The sequence below is a fragment of the Leptonychotes weddellii genome, chromosome 10 (genome assembly GCF_054177405.1).
Source record: "Leptonychotes weddellii isolate Sample4059 chromosome 10, ASM5417740v2, whole genome shotgun sequence".
Taxonomy (NCBI): domain Eukaryota; kingdom Metazoa; phylum Chordata; class Mammalia; order Carnivora; family Phocidae; genus Leptonychotes; species Leptonychotes weddellii.
The window spans coordinates 20,808,486-20,827,756 of record NC_138378.1 but is presented as its reverse complement, the minus strand read 5'-3'; the positions used below and the strand labels follow the sequence as shown (position 1 = coordinate 20,827,756).

The 19,271-nt window shown below is 48.4% G+C and overlaps 3 protein-coding genes across 13 annotated transcripts in view; 2 read left to right on the top strand and 1 right to left on the bottom strand.

Moving 5' to 3' along the window:
- The window catches only part of ERGIC3 (ERGIC and golgi 3), a 115,089-nt gene that overhangs the window by 47,859 nt on the left and 47,959 nt on the right, over positions 1-19,271 (top strand). The window lies entirely within an intron of this gene.
- Positions 1,151-8,445, top strand: SPAG4 (sperm associated antigen 4). Of its 2 annotated transcripts, none has more exons than XM_006750391.3 (12): positions 1,151-1,726; positions 2,224-2,328; positions 2,620-2,686; positions 2,854-2,915; positions 3,152-3,195; positions 3,513-3,538; positions 3,659-3,767; positions 4,028-4,103; positions 4,273-4,388; positions 4,737-4,904; positions 5,413-5,499; positions 5,612-8,445. In XM_006750391.3, exons 1-12 carry the CDS (start codon positions 1,417-1,419, stop codon positions 5,759-5,761), a joined length of 1,320 nt encoding a protein of 439 aa, XP_006750454.1. In that variant the 5' UTR covers positions 1,151-1,416; the 3' UTR covers positions 5,762-8,445. The 2 variants fall into 2 exon arrangements, with proteins under 2 accessions (XP_006750454.1, XP_030877539.1); XM_031021679.2 differs by having other exon boundaries at positions 1,487-1,707.
- CPNE1 (copine 1) overlaps positions 8,871-19,271 on the bottom strand; it is a 34,602-nt gene continuing 24,201 nt past the window's right edge. For 6 of the 10 annotated variants that reach the window (XM_081832889.1, XM_081832890.1, XM_081832885.1 and 3 more), the window contains 15 exons: positions 13,852-13,980; positions 13,574-13,753; positions 13,350-13,424; positions 13,195-13,266; positions 12,962-13,042; positions 12,704-12,793; positions 12,504-12,590; positions 12,286-12,372; positions 12,133-12,192; positions 11,923-12,056; positions 11,766-11,820; positions 11,463-11,514; positions 9,793-9,926; positions 9,407-9,643; positions 8,871-9,206 (listed from right to left, as the gene is read on the bottom strand). In XM_081832889.1, the coding sequence (XP_081689015.1) occupies positions 9,066-9,206; positions 9,407-9,643; positions 9,793-9,926; positions 11,463-11,514; positions 11,766-11,820; positions 11,923-12,056; positions 12,133-12,192; positions 12,286-12,372; positions 12,504-12,590; positions 12,704-12,793; positions 12,962-13,042; positions 13,195-13,266; positions 13,350-13,424; positions 13,574-13,753; positions 13,852-13,980 (1,614 nt within the window). In that variant the 3' untranslated portion in view covers positions 8,871-9,065. The remainder of the gene's footprint in view (positions 9,207-9,406; positions 9,644-9,792; positions 9,927-11,462; positions 11,515-11,765; positions 11,821-11,922; positions 12,057-12,132; positions 12,193-12,285; positions 12,373-12,503; positions 12,591-12,703; positions 12,794-12,961; positions 13,043-13,194; positions 13,267-13,349; positions 13,425-13,573; positions 13,754-13,851; positions 13,981-19,271) is intronic. The other 4 variants (XM_081832894.1, XM_081832893.1, XM_081832892.1 and 1 more) reach the window with 2 other exon arrangements.

Here is a 19,271-nt window from a genome sequence, read left to right as displayed (position 1 = left end):
CCACCAGAGCCAAAGGCAGACGCTCAACCAACTGAGCCACCCAGGCGTCCTGGGCACTTCCTCTTCTGGGCAGGAACACAGCCTGGCAAGTTCTTGCTCCCTCTCAACCCCTCTAAGAACTGTCACTTTCTCTTCCTAACATTCCAAAGAAGATGGGATGTGGCAGAAAGTACTGGGCTCGAGGGCAAGATTTTGGAATTCTAATCTCTATCATACACTGTGTGGACCCTAGAAACTTCTTTCCCCTTTCTGGATCTATTTACCTAGCTGTGTAATGTGCATAGAATGCACTGCATTGCTTTTCAAAGTGTGGTCCTTAATCAGGATCACACATATGGTTGTTAAAAATGCACATTCCTGCTCCCACTCAAGAAATGCTGAAGTAGAATCTCAAAATGTACCTGGGAACCTGAATTTCTATTCTGTTGCACAGTAGGAGTGTGGGAACCTCTGGTCTCTTGGCTGTGACCATCTGGGATTCCTCATTCCATTTTTCGCAATGCAAGATGGATGGTCTGAGTGTGGGTATGGTGGTTGATGGGTACTGAATTCTCACACCACGGACCTCTGGTGAATATGGGTTTGGGAGAGGGAAGCACAGATCCTAAGGTCAGAGTTCTCTGGGCTGAGGACTAGGATGAGTGGAGGGGCCCGAAGGGTTTGCCAGGCAAAAGAAAACTAAATGTTTATTTAGAAGTGCCCTGGGTGACTCCCTGCCTCTTCTTCTTCTCCTTCTTCTTTCTTCTTCTCCTTCTTCTTCTTCTTCCTCCTCCTCCTCTTCTTCTTCTTCTTCTTCCTTCTTTTTTTTTTTTTAAAGATTTTATTTATTCATTTGACAGAGAGAGAGAGAGCGCGCACACAAGCAGGGGGAGCAGCAGGCAGAGGGAGAGGGAGAAGGAGGCCCCCCACTAGGTCCTGGAGGATACACTAGTGAACAAGACAAAAATCCCTGCCTTCATAAAGTTTACGTTCTGGTGGGTGTGACAGGCAATGGATATGATATGTATGTAAGTAAAATATACAGCATCTTGGTGATATGAGCTGAGGAGAAAAACTAAGCAGGAAGAGGGATAATCTTTTATGACAAGTGCATAAGATAGGGCGTTCTAGGAAGTGATGTGATGTCATCGCTTGCTTTAACATGGGAAAGAATAAGAGACTGCCATGGCTCCCAGGGACGTCACGACTAGCTCTGTGACGCACCCTCAGGGAGTACCGTAGAGACCCTAGGCTCCTTTATGACGTCAGCAGCCGGGCTCAGCTACAGGGGAGAGGGTTGAATCCGGCCGGGGGGCCCGCCGGCTGCACGCAGGGTCCGTGGCGTCCCGGCGGCGCACATCGGCTGAGGGAGAGCCGAGGGCCGCGGCGGCGGCGGCGGCGACTTTGGCGTCCGTGAGAGGGCGTCCCGGGATCAGGATGCGGCGGAGCCCTCGCCCGGGCTCAGCCACGTCCCCTCACAAGCACACGCCCAACTTCTACAGCGACAACAGCAACAGCTCAGTGAGCGTCACCTCGGGGGACAGCAGCGGGCACCGGTCAGCTGGGCCGGGGCCCGGGGAGCCCGAGGGCAGAAGAGCCCGGGGCTCGAGCTGCGGTGAGCCCGCCTTGAGCGCAGGAGTGCCCGGAGGAACCACATGGGCTGGAAGCTCTCGGCAGAAGCCGGCGCCTCGGAGCCACAATGGGCCGACCGCCTGTGGCGCGGCAACCGTGAGGGGCGGGGCCTCGGGTGCGGGCGGGGTCGAACCCGGGAGAACTGAGGGAGGGGGCGGGGCCCAGGGGCGGGGCCTGGCATGGAATCGGGATTAAGTCTATCTGGATACCCCCTAAGGGGCGGGGCCTATAGGGCGAAGAGGGGAGGCACCAAATACGATTCCCTAAGGGGCGGGACCTCGGGGTGTTGGTCGGTCCTGGGAAGGGGCAGGGAAATCCTGTGATTGGACAGCACTGAGGAGGCGCGGCCTCGGTGTTAGCATAAATAGCTACAGAGCACTAGGGCAGCACCAAGACTTGCCTGGGGGCGGGGGCTCCGTTCCGCAGGGGGACCAACGTCTTGACTTAGCAAGGGACCTCAGAGTGCTGAGAGAGACCTAGGGTGGGGATGCGGTGGGACCAGTGCCCGTGGAGGCTGCCCCGCTTCTGGGCTGGGGAACCTGCGGCGCGGTCTCGGGGGAAGAGTAGACCTGCCTTGCGCAGGGCCCCAATGGCGCCCTTGGGCTCCCGCAGAACCGGCTGGCTCTCCCGTAGTCTCTGAGGAGCAGCTCGACCTTCTCTCAACCCTGGATCTGAGGCAGGAGATGCCTCCACCGCGCGTGTCCAAGAACTTCTTGAGTACGGGCCAGGCCAGCCTGGAGCCCCTCTGACCCTCTGGCTCCCCTCTCTGAACTCCAGTTCTCATTTCTGAGAGACCCTGCTCGTTCTGAGCCCCGATGCCATGCCAGTCTCCAGCCCTTTCCCTGAGCCCGATCCACCTTCTCTGAGCCTGAACTCATTCTCCTTGCCCCCATCTAATTCTCCTAGACCACCCCTCTCTTCCCAAGCCCCTCCTGAACCTCAAACCCCACGCTCTCTGAGCCCTTCTTCATCCCTGCCCTCCCTCTAAGCCTCCTCTCCTCTCCCCAGACCTGCTGTTGCAGGTGCTGAGCGTGTTGCTGTCCCTGGTAGGAGACGTGCTGGTCATTGTGTACAGGTCAGAGGGAGGGAATGGGGCGGGGAGCAGGGCCGGACCCGCGGAGGCTTGAGCATGACTCAATCAGACCTGGCTGAGTCGTGTCCGCGGATGCTGGGTCTAGGGCCCGGCATGGGGCTGCGGTATGCATTAGGGTCCGGGGCCTCAGTCTCCCTCTGATTCTTCAGGGAGGTCTGTTCCATCCGCTTCCTGCTCACGGCTGTGTCACTGCTGAGCCTCTTTCTGGCAGGTGAGGGGGTGGAGAATCCCCTGGGGCCCCAGCCCTGGCTGTTTTGCAGCCAAACCCGGCACATTTTCTTCTATATCCCTCAGCCCACTCAACAAGTTCAGCTCCTCACAGTCCCCTTCAGAGCCCGCTAGTCCCCTCAGACGCACCGCCCTCAAGCCTTTTCTCTCCTCACCACCCCTTTATGCCAGGGAAACCCTCTCCCTCGGCTTGCCCTTAGACCACTCCTCTTTCTCCAGCACTCTGGTGGGGGCTGCTGTACCTGGTCCCTCCTTTGGAGAATGTGAGTCAGGGCAACTGTATCCCAGGGTGGGTGGTTGGCAGGGTATGACCCTGGAGATTGTGGGGGTCCCCTTGGCTGGTGGGAGGGGGACAGCGCTGGAGGCTCTAATCCTAAGGAAGGGATATAAACAGATCTCTGAAGGACTGTGCCCAGAGATGGTTGGGGGTCTCTGAGAGGTCCTGGCAGGTCAGGGAAGGGAGGGGGGCAGTCCTCAAAAAGAAGGCCCTTTGAGTCCAGCTGCTCCCAGGCTGATGTGGGAGAAGAGAGTGGGTGGGAGCTGAGCAGCGCTGTATTTTGTCCCTCCCTCCCTCCAATAGGAACCTAAGGAGATGCTGACTCTAAGGTGAAAGAGGGCTACTGGGGTGGGGAATTAGGGGGCTCAAAGGCGCTTCTGTGCGGGGCCTTACGGGAAGTGCCCAGGCAGACAGTGAGCCAACCGCGCGCGCCAACCTCCCGCCCGCAGCGAGTACCACGAGCGCGTGCGCTCCCAGGGGCAGCAACTGCAGCAGCTCCAGGCCGAGCTGGATAAACTACACAAGGAGGTGTCCAGCGTTCGCGCAGCCAACAGCGAGGTGAGGCCTGCAGTCTCCTGTCTGTCCAAAGTGTCGCCCCGTGGCTCCGCACACTGCTCAGTCCAAGGTCCACCTTGGAAGCCCCTTGCGGAGCCGCGTTCCATGGGTCCCGAGCGGTAAACCCCGCCCCAGAGCCCTGACTTGGGATTTCTCCCAGGGCCCACAAAATCCAACCCAGAGAACCGAGTCCCAGAACTCTGCCCCCCAAAAAATCTGCCTGCAAGTTCCATCCCTCCAGGACCCGCCCTCCCTCTTTTCAGAGAGTGGCCAAGATTGTATTCCAGAGGTTGAATGAAGACTTTGTGAGGAAACCCGACTATGCGCTGAGCTCTGTGGGTAAGACCCAGAGACACTGCAAGACTGAGACTCAGAGACACGGAAGGGGGCGGAGACATTGACACAGACCTACGCACATGCCCGGACCAAAGAGACCGACCTCGGAGACCCTGCCCCAGCTGTCTGTCAGGCCTGGGAGCCTCTGAATGATGGCTTCTCCCTGCTCCAGGGGCCTCCATCGACCTAGAAAAGACATCACACGACTATGAGGATGCGAACACTGCCTACTTCTGGAATCGCTTCAGCTTCTGGAATTACGCGAGGCCGCCAACGGTTATCCTGGAGGTGGGCCTGGAACCTGGGTCCCAGAACCAGACCAGGGGCGGGATGCTTGGGAAAGGACCGCACAGCTCCCTGGAGGTGGGACCCGGCGGAACTGAGGGCGTGGCGCTAGGCGGGGCCCTGCCTGGCAGAGGATGGGAGCGGCTGGAGGCGGGGCCTGGTGGTGCTAGGGACTGGGGCACCGAACAGGATCTGGCTGGACACACACCCGGGCTCCGGGTGGAGGACTGGGCGGGGCCGACGAAGAGGTTGAGCTGAGGGGGGGCGGGGGAACCTGAACCAATGCCCAGGCTGGGGAAGGGCCGAGTAGCTCTGTCGGTGGGTTCTGAAGGTCTACCTGTTCGCCTGCAGCCAGATGTGTTCCCTGGGAATTGCTGGGCTTTTGAGGGCGACCAGGGCCAGGTGGTGATCCGGCTACCGGGTCGTGTGCAACTGAGCGACATCACCCTGCAGCACCCACCACCCAGTGTGGCACACACCGGGGGAGCCAACAGCGCCCCCCGCGACTTCGCAGTCTACGTGAGTGGGGCTGAGGCTAAGGAGGTGGGGGATTTTGCCTAGAAAGTACCAGTCATGAAAATTGGTGTCACTATCTGAGTCTTCGCTTGCTTATCTATAAAACGGAGATACTACCACTCGCCTCTCAGGCCTATAGGTTATAATTACAACCATATCCAAACATTAGGTATGGCTTTATTGAGCGCTTATTCTGTGCTTTGCTTTACATGGATCATCTCCTTGCATCCAGTCAACAACCTAAGAAGTGCTATCATCTCCCCCTTCACTGATGAGGAAAGTAATGCTCAGAAAGGGGATCTTATTTGCCAAAGTCACATAGCTAACAATTGGCCAGACTAAACTGCAACCTGGTTCCTTGGAGCCCTCAGCCCACACTACACTACCGTAACACCAAAAGAGAAGTGAGAGCGTGCATACAACTACTGCCATAGTAGGTCCTCCATGAAGTTGTTTTCTCCCTCTCCCACCTGTGCCTCACTGTTCCCTCTACTCACTCTTCACCCACCAGGGCCTCCAGCTTGATGAGACTGAAGTTTTCTTAGGGAAATTCACCTTCGATGTGGAGAAATCAGAGATTCAGACTTTCCACCTACAGGTGTGTGTCTCTGGGGGCTAGGGTGCTAAAGGAACGGGCCAGCAAAGGAAGACTGGAGAGGAAGGCAGCCCTTGGGACAGCAGTCCTTGGCATGATCCATTTGTCTCCCCAGAATGACCCCCCAACTGCCTTTCCCAAGGTGAAGATCCAGATTCTAAGCAACTGGGGCCACCCCCGTTTCACATGCTTGTATCGGGTCCGAGCCCATGGCATGCGAACTTCAGAGGGGGCAGGAGACAGTGCCACAGGGGAACCCCATTAAACATGCTGATTGTTGAAGTAGAGTGCAGGTCTGTGTTCAAAGAAGCTGGATCCATGCTGAGGTGGGGTGGGGAGGGCTCTGGTTGCCTTTGGTATATAAATATGGTGGGGGGGGTCTACTTTCCAATGCACCCTCTTAATTTGGAGAAGTTCAGATCAATACGATAGCAGCTCATGTTACTGAGTACTTACCATGTGCAAGAGATGGTGCGCTGGACATTCTACATTATTACATTCTAACTAATCCTCATAACCCCAGAGGGGGAAACCGCCCAGGTCACAAAACACTCAAGGGAACAGTGCCACAGTGGAACCCAAATCTACCTTCTTCCAGAGGCCACCCTCTGTAACTCAGAGCTGCCAGTCAACCTGAAGCCATATTTGTGCACCTCGCTTCCTACCCCTACCCTCTGGGAAAGTCCCCCCAACTCCTGCTAGGTGCAGGTGGAGAAGCTAACTACCCCTTTTCTTGAAGTAAACACTCAAAAACTAAGGAGTCTTGAGAACCTCTAGGAAGCATCAGAGTCAGAGTTGATGCAGGCCTGGTAGCCCCATCTCAGCTGTCTTTACTGCAAGGCCCAGTACAAGTGGTGTAGTGTTCATCAGTCCCTGCCATCAGGGAGGCTGACGGGAGGGACGATGCTCCAGCAAACAATTTCTTTATTGATCCAAGAATTCTTTACTCTAAGGATCAAAGTAGAATTGGAAGAATAAAAGATGGAGGAGACAGGCATCAAAAGATTAAGGAGTTCTATCTACCTGGGCAGAGAACAGAAAAGGGGGACCAGCTTGAGCAAAGGAACATGCACCATCTTGCCTCTTAGGATCCTTCCCAGTGTGTTCATGCATTGGAAGAATATACATATAGATTATGAACAGCGGTTACATCTCTAGGAAGTGGAATGCATGAGTATGTGTTAGGGTGAAGCACATATCCATTCGTTTAAATTTTCAGAATATTACTTTTGTAATTTACTCTACTGAGGGGTGCGTGGGTGGTTCAGTTGGTTGAACGTCTGCCTTCAGCTCAGGTTATGATCCCAGCATCCTGGGATCTCCCTCCTGCTTCTCCCTCTCCCTCTGCCTGCTGCCCCCCCTGCTTGTGCTGTCAAATAAATAAATACAAGATTAAAAAAATAAAATTAAATAAAATTAACTAAATAAATTACTGAGTGCTCTCAAAGCCTAAGTTTAGAAATATGAACTAATACAGCTTTTCTGGAGGACAGTTTCACAAGAGGAACCAAAAGCCTTAAAATTTTTTACATTCTTTAATCATAGTAATTCCATTTCTAAGAATGGAGCCGAAGGATATATCAATGTAATCAAAGATAATACTTTTAAGGATATTCATCACACTGTTGTTTATAAAGAGAAAACTGGAAATAGTATATAAGAAGATAAACCAATTTTTTAAAAAAGGTTTCATTTGAAAGAGAGACAGAGACAACACGAGCAGAGGGAGGAGTAGAGGAAGAGGGAGAAGCAGTCTCCCCACCGAGCAGGGAGCTTGACATGGGACTCAATCCCAGGACCCCACGATCATGACCCGAGCTGAAGGCAGACGCTTAACCAACTGAGCCACCCAGGCACCCCATACAAGAAGATAATTTATGCTACAAAAATGTGTCCAAAAGAAATGGTAACATTTAAGGGAATGTTTAATATCATGGAAATTAATGATATATGGATAATTTCTTAAAAAGCAAGCTAGATTGTTATACATAATAAACTTCCATATCAAAAGAGTTCTACGGATCAGAAGATACTATAAATGAAAAGGCAGTAACTTGGGAGGAAATATTTTCAACATGTATAAGAGTAAAGGCTTAAACAACAAAAACACCTATAAATAGGCTATTCAGGAGAAATATAACTCACAAACACATGAAATGGTACCTCACCTTCAAAATTAAATAAATTCAAGCTAAAAATGAAAGTATTTTTTGCCTGTCATGTTAACAGATAGAGGGACAAAAGACTGTTGTTATGGAGGGCAATTTACAGTATCTATTAAAAGTTTAAATATTCATATTCCTAGCATTTCTACTTCTAGGAACATCCTTCAGAAATATTGTGGTAAATGTACAAGGATATTCATTACAGCACTTTGTAATATTGTAAAATTGGAGGGGACCCAAATCTCAATAAATAAGGGATTGGCTAAATAAGCTATAAGATACTCATACACAGAATAATATATATGCATTAAAAAGAATAAGGTCACCAGTAAGTTCTAATGGGTAAGACACCCAAAATATTATAAAAACAAGGTGCAAAGAGTATGTATAATATCCTTAGGAAAAAAAAAAATGTCAGACCTAGGAAAGAAAGGAACCCTCACCTGCTCTGTTATACAGTATTTATATTTGAAATAATTTTGTACTAACTAGTATACATTTTAAAGCATCTTAAAATAGTATGTATAGGGGGCGCCTGGGTGGCTCAGTCGTTAAGCTTCTGCCTTCGGCTCGGGTCATGATCCCGGGGTCCTGGGATCGAGCCCCACGTCGGGCTCCCTGCTCCGCGGGAAGCCTGCTTCTCCCTCTCCCACTCCCCCTGCTTGTGTTCCCTCTCTCACTGTGTCTCTCTCTGTCAAATAAATAAAATCTTTAAAAAAAAAAAAGTATGTATAATATGATCCCATTTTTATAAAATAAAAAAACATGTATATAGTTTTGCATGATGGACTAAAAAATATGCACCGAATATTTTTTTGGCACATGGGAGTTTGGATATTATTTTTTCTGTATTTTTTCTTTTATATGAAAATACATATTAATTTTCTAGTAAGAAAAAAATTAGCTGTTAAAAAGATTCAGGCTTGTAGCCTATCTTTAGGATCAGAAACACCACTGCTCCCTCCTTGTCTCTGTTCCCAGCTCAGCCCTGTCCTAAGGCAGGGCAGGCTGGGTGTTTGGCTCACATTCAATCCTACAGAAGTGTCTCTAGGCTTCTGGCCTGGAATACCCAGTTTCTTTGCCTAGGGCTATGATGTCAGAGGTATCCTTCACTCAGCAACCTCTAAGGGGGATAAACTGAGACTCAGGGAAAATAAACATGGCTAATAGTAAACTCCCACTCAAAAACACAGAGTGGTGGCAAAGCAGTGGTTTTCACTGATCTTTATTAAATGAAGGATTCCAGGGGCAAGCAGGAGGGATCAAGAGCAACAGCAAGAGCAAATATAAAAGTATAAAATGTAAAGTGCAGCACTGGGCAATGTGTGCAGGATTGAGCCATGCCCACAGGGACCTTGGGTACACAAGGCTGAGGACGAGCCATAGCCCACCCTCTAAGGGAATCTAGGCCTGAGGAGCCTGTGCAGGGCTCTTGGCTGGGGGTGGAAGTGGCTTGAATGGGGCCCAACCTTGGGCCTTGAAGTAGGAGACCAGTTGTGTGGGTATTTCTGCGAGCACAGTCTGTGCCAGTGTCTCCCGAGGGGCCTGCCAGAAGAAAAAGGGCAAGGTCAGTGGTGATCCATAATAGCTTCGCAAAGTTTACATTTCATACCCAAAAAAGGATACAAAGGATATAAACCCCAACACCCAACCCTGCCCCAATGCAAGGGTGAGTATCCCCACTCGAGAGAGGTGGAGGGATAAACTCCCAGCTCTGGTCTGCCCCCAGGCTTGTCCCCACTCACATTCTGGAAGCGGCGGTAGGGCACGAACTGCACTATGTCACGGGCAGCTGCCTCCCCGGAGCGTGCACGCAGGGGCCCATCATCAGCATCCAGCTGCTCCATGGCCTCGAAGTCAGCACCACCCACACCCACGATGATCACTGACATGGGCAGGTAGGAGGCACGCACCACAGCCTCACGTGTAGCCTCCACATCTGTCACAGCGCCGTCAGTCAGCAGCAACAGCACCAAGTATTGCTGGGGATAAGTCCATTCACAAACTGAGGCAGACCTAAACACCCCAGCCACACATTCCCATACTGATAAGAAGTCTCTTGTTACATATCCCTGAAGGGAACCCTTGACCAAGACAGCACACCACCACCACTACCTCCCATGATCCTCACCGAGGCAGTCCTCTGATGTGCAGCCTGGGTTGCCAACCTGGCCACATGGTTGATGATGGGTGCAAAGTTGGTGGGGCCATAGAGGCGAACTTGGGGCAGGGCCTGGCGGTAAGCATCCACAATGCCCTGGATGCCTAGCAAACGAAGGCAAAAAACACTGTAAAATACCAATCCTGACATCAACCCACCCTGGCCGAGGAGATTTGGGAACCTGGGTGTATTTCATTCAATCACCCCTATAACCCAAGGTACTTAACTTTATCCTACAGATGGGAGAACTAAGAACAAAGAGAAGGGCACTTGCCCTAAATCACAACTTGAGTTAAATCTGATTAAGGGGGTCCCCTGAACAAATCTAAGATAGTTAAGCATCAGATTATAACCCACTTAATAAAATAATGAATTATAATCCATTTAATAAGAATCTCTAGATAATTAATTAATGGGAAAGAGGAAACTCTTAATAAATGTAGGAGGAATTACAAAATCTTTGACAATCACCGATTGCAAAGATCATCAATAGGTGCTGAAACTATAGGGTACTAGTTAATGAGTAATTGGATTTTTTTTTTTTTTTAAGATTTATTTGACACAGAGAGACACAATGAGAGAGGGAACACAAGCAGGGGGAGTGGGAGAGAGAGAAGAAGGCTTCCCGCGGAGCAGGGAACCATATGCGGGGCTCAATCCCAGGACCCTGGGATCATGACCTGAGCCGAAGGCAGACGCTTAACGACTGAGCCACCCAGGCGCCCCTGAGTAACTGAAATATTTAAGGGATGAAGGGTGCAAAGTTGGTGGAGGGAGGAAGAGGAAGGGAGATGGAGAATCTGAGTGACAGAGAAGAAGGTAAACAATAGCCCCTGTGACCCAGGCCCTGACCCCTGAGCTCCAATGACCTAAATCCCCTATAACTACTATCACAACTTTTCTCTAAGTCTGAACTCAGGTCAAAAACCCAGGTCACATCAGGTCAAGTTTTCCCCTTTAGTTTGTTGCCCACGTGGGGGTCCTGGGGAATCATGATGTTTGGCCATCTCTAAACAAAAGAGCTTGGGCAAAAAGCACCCTGAAAAGAGCTGCACCAAGGCTTCCACTGATGCCCAGACCGGTACCAGTGAGCTTCCAGGCAAAGATAACAGCTACCATTTTTTAGAGAGTGCTTAGTATGTGCCAGGCTTACTGCTTCAAAGTTTATATTAAATATTCAATATCCTACAGTATTTATCGTTTTTATGAAGCCAAAGCACACTGGTCCCAAGTCACATGGTTTTAGAAAGAGGCAAGATAAAGATTTGAGACCTAGATTTGAGTCCAGAGACCTAGCTCTAAAATCCACTCCTCTGGGGGCGCCTGGGTGGCTCAGTCGTTAAGTGTCTGCCTTCGGCTCAGGTCATGATCCCAGGGTCCTGCTCCGTGGGAAGCCTGCTTCTCCCTCTCCCACTCCCCCTGCCTGTGTTCCCTCTCTGGCTGTCTTTCTCTCTGTCAAATAATTAAAACCTTTAAAATAAAATTAAAATAATAAAATAAAATAAAATAAAATAAAATCCACTCCTTTGGACAACGGAGTCAGGTATCTGCCTCATTACCCCCACACTCCCTTGTCTGCATAGGCTTGGCCTTCTAGGTGTGGACAGATCTGCCTTACGGTGGAGGTTGAAGGAACTTACCTGGGCAGTAGGGGTTACTGGGGTTGAAGTTCAAGGCAAATTCATGGGAGACCTGAGGGCAAGAATGAAAATGAGGTTCTTTCTCCATGACCATCTATGTGCAAAGAAAAAGGACACTATGGTATATTCCAAGCATTGTATAGGAGCTATGTAGTCCTGAACATTTATTATACACATGCCTGTAGGGATGCATCCCTGCATCTCCACATAAAGTTGGGTGCCACCCAGCAAGTCGACCACATCCCCCCAAATCAGGACCCTGACACTGAAAATAGGAGTTGGGGAGGCAAAAAGAGTGCTCACCTGCCAATCGGGGGGTACCTGGGCCCCAAATCCAAATGCTGGGAATAGCTTGTCCCTGTGGGAAGACAGTGAGTTGGAGAAGAGACAGGAGGGGACTGTGAGCCCAGAGGCTTAAGCATCTGCAGGGAGGGGGATGGGCAAGAGAAAAGTTACTCACGAGTCATAGTCCTGAATCACACTGCCCACACTCCACAGTGCTGTCAGGTACTCGTTGACCCCTGTTGGGCTCAGGTAGTGCAGGGAGTCCGGGGAGGAAGGATCTCCATTGGAGCCCGTGAAGTCAATGCCTACCTAGGAGGGGAGATGGGGAGCTGAAGACCACTCTGAGACCCAGATCTGTTCTCTTATCCCTGATAAAGCAACTTACAGTGAAGTTGATTTGACAGCCTCCCATCACATAGTCCAGGAATGAATACTGTGTTTCTACCTGCAGATGAAACCAGGATCATGGCTGGGGTGAAGGGGTTGGGGCCATGGAGCACAGGGGTCAGAGCCTGGGTCACATGGGCTATTGCCTCACCTGGCAAATCTTGACACAAACAGTCCCAGAGTTCTTGTAGCTTTTCTTTTTCTGCTGTTTCTCAGGGTGGATACATTCAAACTCAGCCTGGTGAGGAAAGAAAAATTAGGGTAGGAAACTCCCAGAGCATCAGCTGGAACTGGCCTGCCCTCCCTCTCCCCCTGGGGCTGCAGTCCTTTAGGCCCACCTTAATACCCCTGAGCAGGGCTGGCACTCACCGGAACTGCTTGCAGCTGGGCCAAGCTGGTGTAGAAGGTACCAATGAGATCATGTGAACCATCACTGTCATAGTCTGAGCATCGCACCTGTGTGTGTGGGGGGAGTGGGGGAAGGTGTGTATGTGTATACAGAGAGCAGGGGTAGGGGGCAGGTGAGAATAAATCCCTCCCCATGTCCAGTCAGGAGGCAAACTCCTCACCTGGATGGGTATGCTGGGGTCTCCCCCACAGAAATGCTGAAGGGGAACAGAGAAGCGCTTCCATGTAGGGTTCAAGTTGTTCTTGATTACCTGAAGGTGGAGAGCAAGGCCTCTAGTAAGCTCTGGGCTGGCATATGGGGAGCTGTCATCCTTCTCTATCCATATGCAGTCTCTTTCTCCCTGTTCCAAACCTTGGTAATCACAAGCCCCAGGAGAGTCTCTCCTACCCCACTCCACCCAATCCCAGGGGTCTCACACCTCAGATCTGTATGCCAGGTGCCATTTCCCATCACCCTGACAGAAGAACTCCAAGAACGGGTCCGATTTCCCCAGGAAGTCCTGTCAATGCCACAGAGACCCCAGTGTAAGACTCAGGGAGAGATAACCATTTTGCCAGTCCCCAGCCCCACCCCCCCCTTAGTTCTAAACCCCCAGGAACACCATTCCTGCCCCTTAATTCTTAAACCCCCAGGACTTCCTTCCAGACACACCTTCTTATCTAGGTTTCTGGCCTCCACCTCCATGGTCACTATACGATTATCCTTCATCTCTTGAGCAGATACCTAGGAAGGGGAGGCAGGAGACTGTATCCCCTCATGAATTCCTCATTGATGTAACCCTCCTCCCCCACAGAGTTCTTCCTTACCGTGATGGTCCCCCGCCCAGCAGGTTTTCCAGGCTTCAGCATCAAGGGTAGAGTTATTATATGGCTGGACACAATCTGGGGCAAAGCAGGGGTGGGTGGGGGAGCAAAATCTCAGGCAGGGTTATGTCTTGCTTGGCCCCCACCTCCACATTCCAGACAGTCTGGGCTGTTAGGGCTCTTACTGAACATATGTCTAAAGTATTTTAATCCCTAGCCCTACATACCTGTCCTAGGGAACACTCAGCCCCTCCTAGGAAGTCGTCATCCCCCAGCTCAGGTGTCTTGTTGTCTATGTCATAAATGCCAAATCGGAGCTTCTGGACTGTTTCAAAGTGGTACTCAAGCTGCAGGGTCTTGGAGAACTCGGGGCTCGAGCAGTTCCGTACTTGCTCAGTTCGGCCAAGCTGTGGGCAGAGGCCAGTACCATCACAGTCACACACCCTCTACCCTCAGCACTGTTCTAACCGTCCTCCACAACTTTAACCCCCAAGGCCCTTCTCACCTCAGCCCAGCTGCCCCCTCCCACATCCTGTAAAAGGACGCAGAGTGGGTCAGACTTGGAGCCGATGTCCTTGTCAATGAGGTGGTCACAGGAAATGGATAGCTGAACCAAGGTCACACAGTGGGCCATCTGGGAAAGAAAGGACCTGAGTCAAGCATTGAGGACCCTTCTCTACCCTTCCCTGACTATATGTCCCAGCTTGGGAAGGCCAGCAGGCTTCCCCCAGGCAGGGCTGAGCCTGTATCCAGCTCCATGACACCGAAGGAAGAGAAGGCCTTAGAGCCTCCATATTCCTCTAATCCCCTCAGGTGAGCTCAGTGGGACAGGACATGGTGAGTACAACCAACCCTGATATGATGGGAAGATGCAGAAAAAGTATATTGGCCTTCATCAACAACTTTGAGCCCAAACTGGTCCTCACCCCAAAAATCCCTATAATGTTCCTAAGACCCAGAATCCAACCCTGATCTTCTGAGACCAATGAATCTCACTCTGACCCTTTACTGGCCCCAGATCAGACCCTAATCAAAATTCTAATCCCAACATGACCATGATCCAGATCCAACTCCCCAAAAAAGTTTCTTCCTCCAATGATTTCTCACTAACTCTCAGACCCTGCATCTTGAGGTAGTGTTAGGATCCCAACTGATTCTCCTAGTGGGTAATCAGCTACTCATGGCCAACTCACTAGTCTCACTGCCACTATCCAGTCCAAGCCACCGGGCTTATCGCATTAGCCTCTTTAACTGGTCTCCCTTATCCTACGCCATCCCCACCTCCACCTCCATCCTCACACCAACAGACTATTCCCAATACAGCAACCAGGGTGATCCTGTTAAAACGTAGGTCAGGGTATGCTACACATCTGCCCAAACCCTATAATGATTTCCCATTACTTAGAAAAAATGCAAATTCTACCATGGTCTCCAAGATTTTGAAAGATCTAGATCTCTCTAATCTGATTTCCTAACACCTCTCTTGCTCACTCCATTCTGAACACACAGGTCTGTTTGCCTGCCATTCCTCAAAGAAGCTTGTTTCTTCCCTCATATTATCCACATGGCTTGCTGTTTCCTCACTCCTTCTAAGTCTTTATTCAAATTCATCTTCTTATTATGAAGAAAAGGCTCTCCTTTTCTAGGTACTTAACATTTCAACCTTACTACTACTGAGCATCACATACCCGTTTCCTGCTTTTTCTTTTTAGCATTTATCATTGATTGTCTAATATATAACCTCTCTTCCCCACTAGAATGTAAACTGAAGGAATGTAAACGTGAGGGAAGGGATATTTGTCTGTTCTGTTTATTGCTCTATCCCAAGCACCTAGATAATATTTGCTGAATGAAATCCAAAAGGCCATCTGCAGCCTCAGCTCCTAGCCCAGCCATCTCCAAACTGGCAATCAAGGAGCACCAACTTTTCCAATTTACTCATCTCCTCGGCTGAAACACTATCTTCTTGCATGGATCACCATAACTCCCATGTAAACCCTCCTCCTACAGTCCCCATAACAATTACCCTCAGACTCCTTACTATCCCTGCGTCCCGCTGACCCATACACCTGCAGACTGTCTGTACCAAAAGTGCAGATGACGTCAGATCTCTCACCCAGCTTCACTCAGCACTCCAGGTTTCCCAGCGCTATACCCCAGGATGCCTCCAGCCTTAGCCTCCCCTAAACTGACCCTCAGTCAATCCTTCCCCCAACCTAGCCCACAGTTAGTGCTGTTCCCATCTTGGCGCCTCATGGTCTCCATCTGGAGTGCTATTATCAACCAACATTGGAATGACTCTTACACTTTGGCTTGCTTCACATACTGCCTGTTCTTAGCACCTCAGTCTCTGCTTGAAAGCATCCAATGATGGAAAATCCACCACTCTTCTAATCCATTTAGATAGTCCTGCTCCATAAAGTCCTACCCAAACCAACTCAAGTCTGTTGGAATTCTCATTTCTACACATTTGTCCTATTTCTCCCCAGTCTAATCTTCCACAAGGAAAGCCTTATTCCATCTCCCTCTGAGAACCCATCTGATACTTGGAAGCAGTGAAATCCCCAGCTAAAATCTGGAAAAAGAGCCCCAGTTCTTTTCAATGTTGCCCCTAGAATGTGGCTTGTAGACTCTGACCTGCCTGACCATCCCCCCTTTGGAAGTTCCCTACGAACAGATCCAGAGAAAAACACATACTCCCAAAGGAGTGGGACCACAACTTCCCCGAGTCACAATCTGACTCCATGCTTCTCACTTCACATGTTCTCTGAGGCAGTGTTTGCACAGAACAGAAACAAACGAAGAATGTTCATTTCATTATTGCTGAAACCAGTAAAACACCTGAGAACACTTAAAGGTCTATCTATTGGGTACTAAGTAAATTATGGTACATTAAAACAATGGAATGCTGAGCAGCAGGTAAAATACAAGGCAGAACTATATTATATTGGTATTATATGAAAAAATAAAGTCACAAAAAATGGTAAGAAAAGTATGACTCCATTTTAAACTTCAACTGTATGTGTATATACAATAGATTTGAATAGGTACACAAAATAAATATACAGAAAAATGGAAGGCACACCAAAAATTGCAACTCAGAGGTACACCTCAGGGAAGGGGAATGAAGGTGAGGATTTTATAATCTCTATATACTTCTGTATTATTTCAATATTTTATAGTTTATTTTGTGTTTTTTAAAGGACTTCATTAGCTTTTTTCCCCAATCCACAACTCAAGTCCTCTTGACTATTCAAAGCCCTCTGGTTTAACAACCCCTATCTAACTTCAGGGCTCAATGTCTCTTGCCTCCTCACTGGCTTCTCCTCCTTAACAATGCCTCAGCTAGTCTTCCTTGTGTCAGCTTCCAGAGTTTCTACCTTAACTAGAAGTCCTGCACAGATGCCCATGGCCCTTAGGTTCAGAGCCAAACTCCCCAGCAAGGCCACCTTGTGGCACAACTCCAGAGTACATCTGCACAGAATTCAGTCGTTGTGTAATATGGTGACCCTGCATCCCTAACTCAGCCTTCAAAGCCCTTCCCAGTCTGCTCTATCTCCTGCTATTCCACCACCCAACCAACTAGTCATCCAAAGCTATTTCTGGTTCCTGGAACATACACACGCTGATACCTCTGACTTTCCTGTCTAACAAATGCCTTGTCATCCAAAGTTCTGCTATATTATTGCGTTATGAAGCCTCACCCACAATCCCCAAGTAAAATTTATTGTTTCTCCTTTAGATGATTACATGGTTTCCTCATCATCTTCCTTCAAACACACACAGACACACTTCTGTGTTTATTAGCCAAACAGAAACTAGACCATACCATTTCTCTGTTTAAAACTCTGGGATGGCATCCCCAAACACTCAAAAGTCCAAAGTTCTTACTGTGGTCTACAAGGCCTTCCCTGAAAGACCTGACACTTAACTAATCACCTAGTCACACAAGTATGTTCCAGCCAGGTTTCATTTCTGACCCACATACACACAACATCAATCTCATTCCCTGTATCAGAGCTTCTGCACTGTCTTCATCCATAGACACCCGAGAAAATAAGCTGTATTAGAGTAGGAACCATGTCTGGTTTGCCTAATCTCTCTATGTCCAGTATCTATAACAGTACCTACCCAATAGCAGGTACTCAGTAAATTAAATATTAGTGATATAACATTGAAACTGCCATATCAAAATTTTGACTTTTGTCTGTCTACCCTCATAATCTATGGGCTCCTTGGAACTAGGGCTGGGTATTATTTCTGTATCCCTAGTATCAGTGCTTAGTATGTAGTTAGTAGTCATAACCATTTGCTGAATAAATGGTAACATTTGCTTTTGCTCAACTCAAACTTTGAGGCCTTTTCCATTTGAAATACTGTCCCAGCAGTAAGTCTTCTCTATCCTTATCTTATACAACTGAGCTTTAAAATTTAAATTCAGGACTCCTGGAACTCAATATTAAGTGACAAATTTAAAATGGGCAAAAAAATTTTGATCAGATACTTCATAAAAGAAAATAGATGAATTGGAAATACACAAAGGAAGAGTGATCAATAGCACTAGTCATCAGGGAAATGCAAATTAAAACCACAAGATACTATCACACACCCACCACAATGGCTAAAAGTAAAAAAACTGACAATGCCAAATATTGGCAAGGGCATGGAAATCTCATACATTGTTAGTGAAAGCATTAAATATACCACTTTGGAAACTGTCTGGCAGCTTATTAGAAAACCAAACACACATCTAGTCCAAGAGCAATTCCACTCCTAGATTTTTATCCAAAAGAAAACATTATGTCCACAAAAAGATTTGTACAAGAATGTTCATAGCAGCTTTATTCATAATAGCCAAAAATTTGAAACAGCTCAAGTGTCCATCAATATGAGAATGAATAAACCATCATGTTTATACATGTATTAGAAAACTGCTTGGTAACAAAAAGAAACAAACTATTAATATCTGCAACATGGATGAATCTGAAGCATAAAATACACAGATTCCACTTACAAAGTTTTAAGACAGGCAAAACTAATCTACAGTGAAAAAAATTCAGAATACTGGTTGTTCCTCCCATGTCCCCCAGGGGAGGGGCAGGTATCAACTGAGAAGCAACAGGAGATAACTCTAGGGGGAATGGAAAAGTTCCTTATCTTGATAGGAATGTGAGTCATGAATGCATTTTTCATTTTCATCTAACAGTACACTTAAGGTGTATACATCTTATTGTATGTAAATGGTACCACCTCCCCCTGCCCAACAAGCCTGTACAAAATAATGAACGCAAGACATGTTGAAATATTTATGGGTGAAGTGTGATGTTTGCAATTTCTTGAAATGCACCAAAAAAATAAAATGGATGGTTATGTGGTAAAACAAATATAGAAGCATTTAAATTGTAGAATCTATTTCCTGTATAATTTTTTCAACTTTTCTGTACAAAGTTTTCACAATAAAATGCTGGGGAAAAATTTAAGTGGAGGACTCAAAGTGGAGAACTCTGGGTTTATCCTTGACACTTTGTTGAGAACTACAAAAGTATTACCAGTAATTATCTGTGGTGGTGAGGTTACAGGCAACAACGGGAGCTGCTGCCTTTTCCCTCACTCTGACTTCTCAGAAGATCCCAGACAGAGAGGCTTTTGATCTGGGGAAGACATACGGGCAGTGGGCCAGGTGCTTCTTCTGGTGCTAGGCCTCAATTTCTGGTAGACAAGAGCATTCTTTCCTAGTCTATTACCATGTCTACCCTCTTTCCCCACGATTGGTCCTGTTCTATCCTTTCTCAGTTTCTTCTTGGACCAGACTAAAACCCCAACCAGAATGTTGTGGGCCTACATGTGCATATGGGACTGGATTCCATTTCTAAGAGACCAGAACTTCCTGTGCTACCAGTTTTATTCCCAATCTCCTTGCTTTGC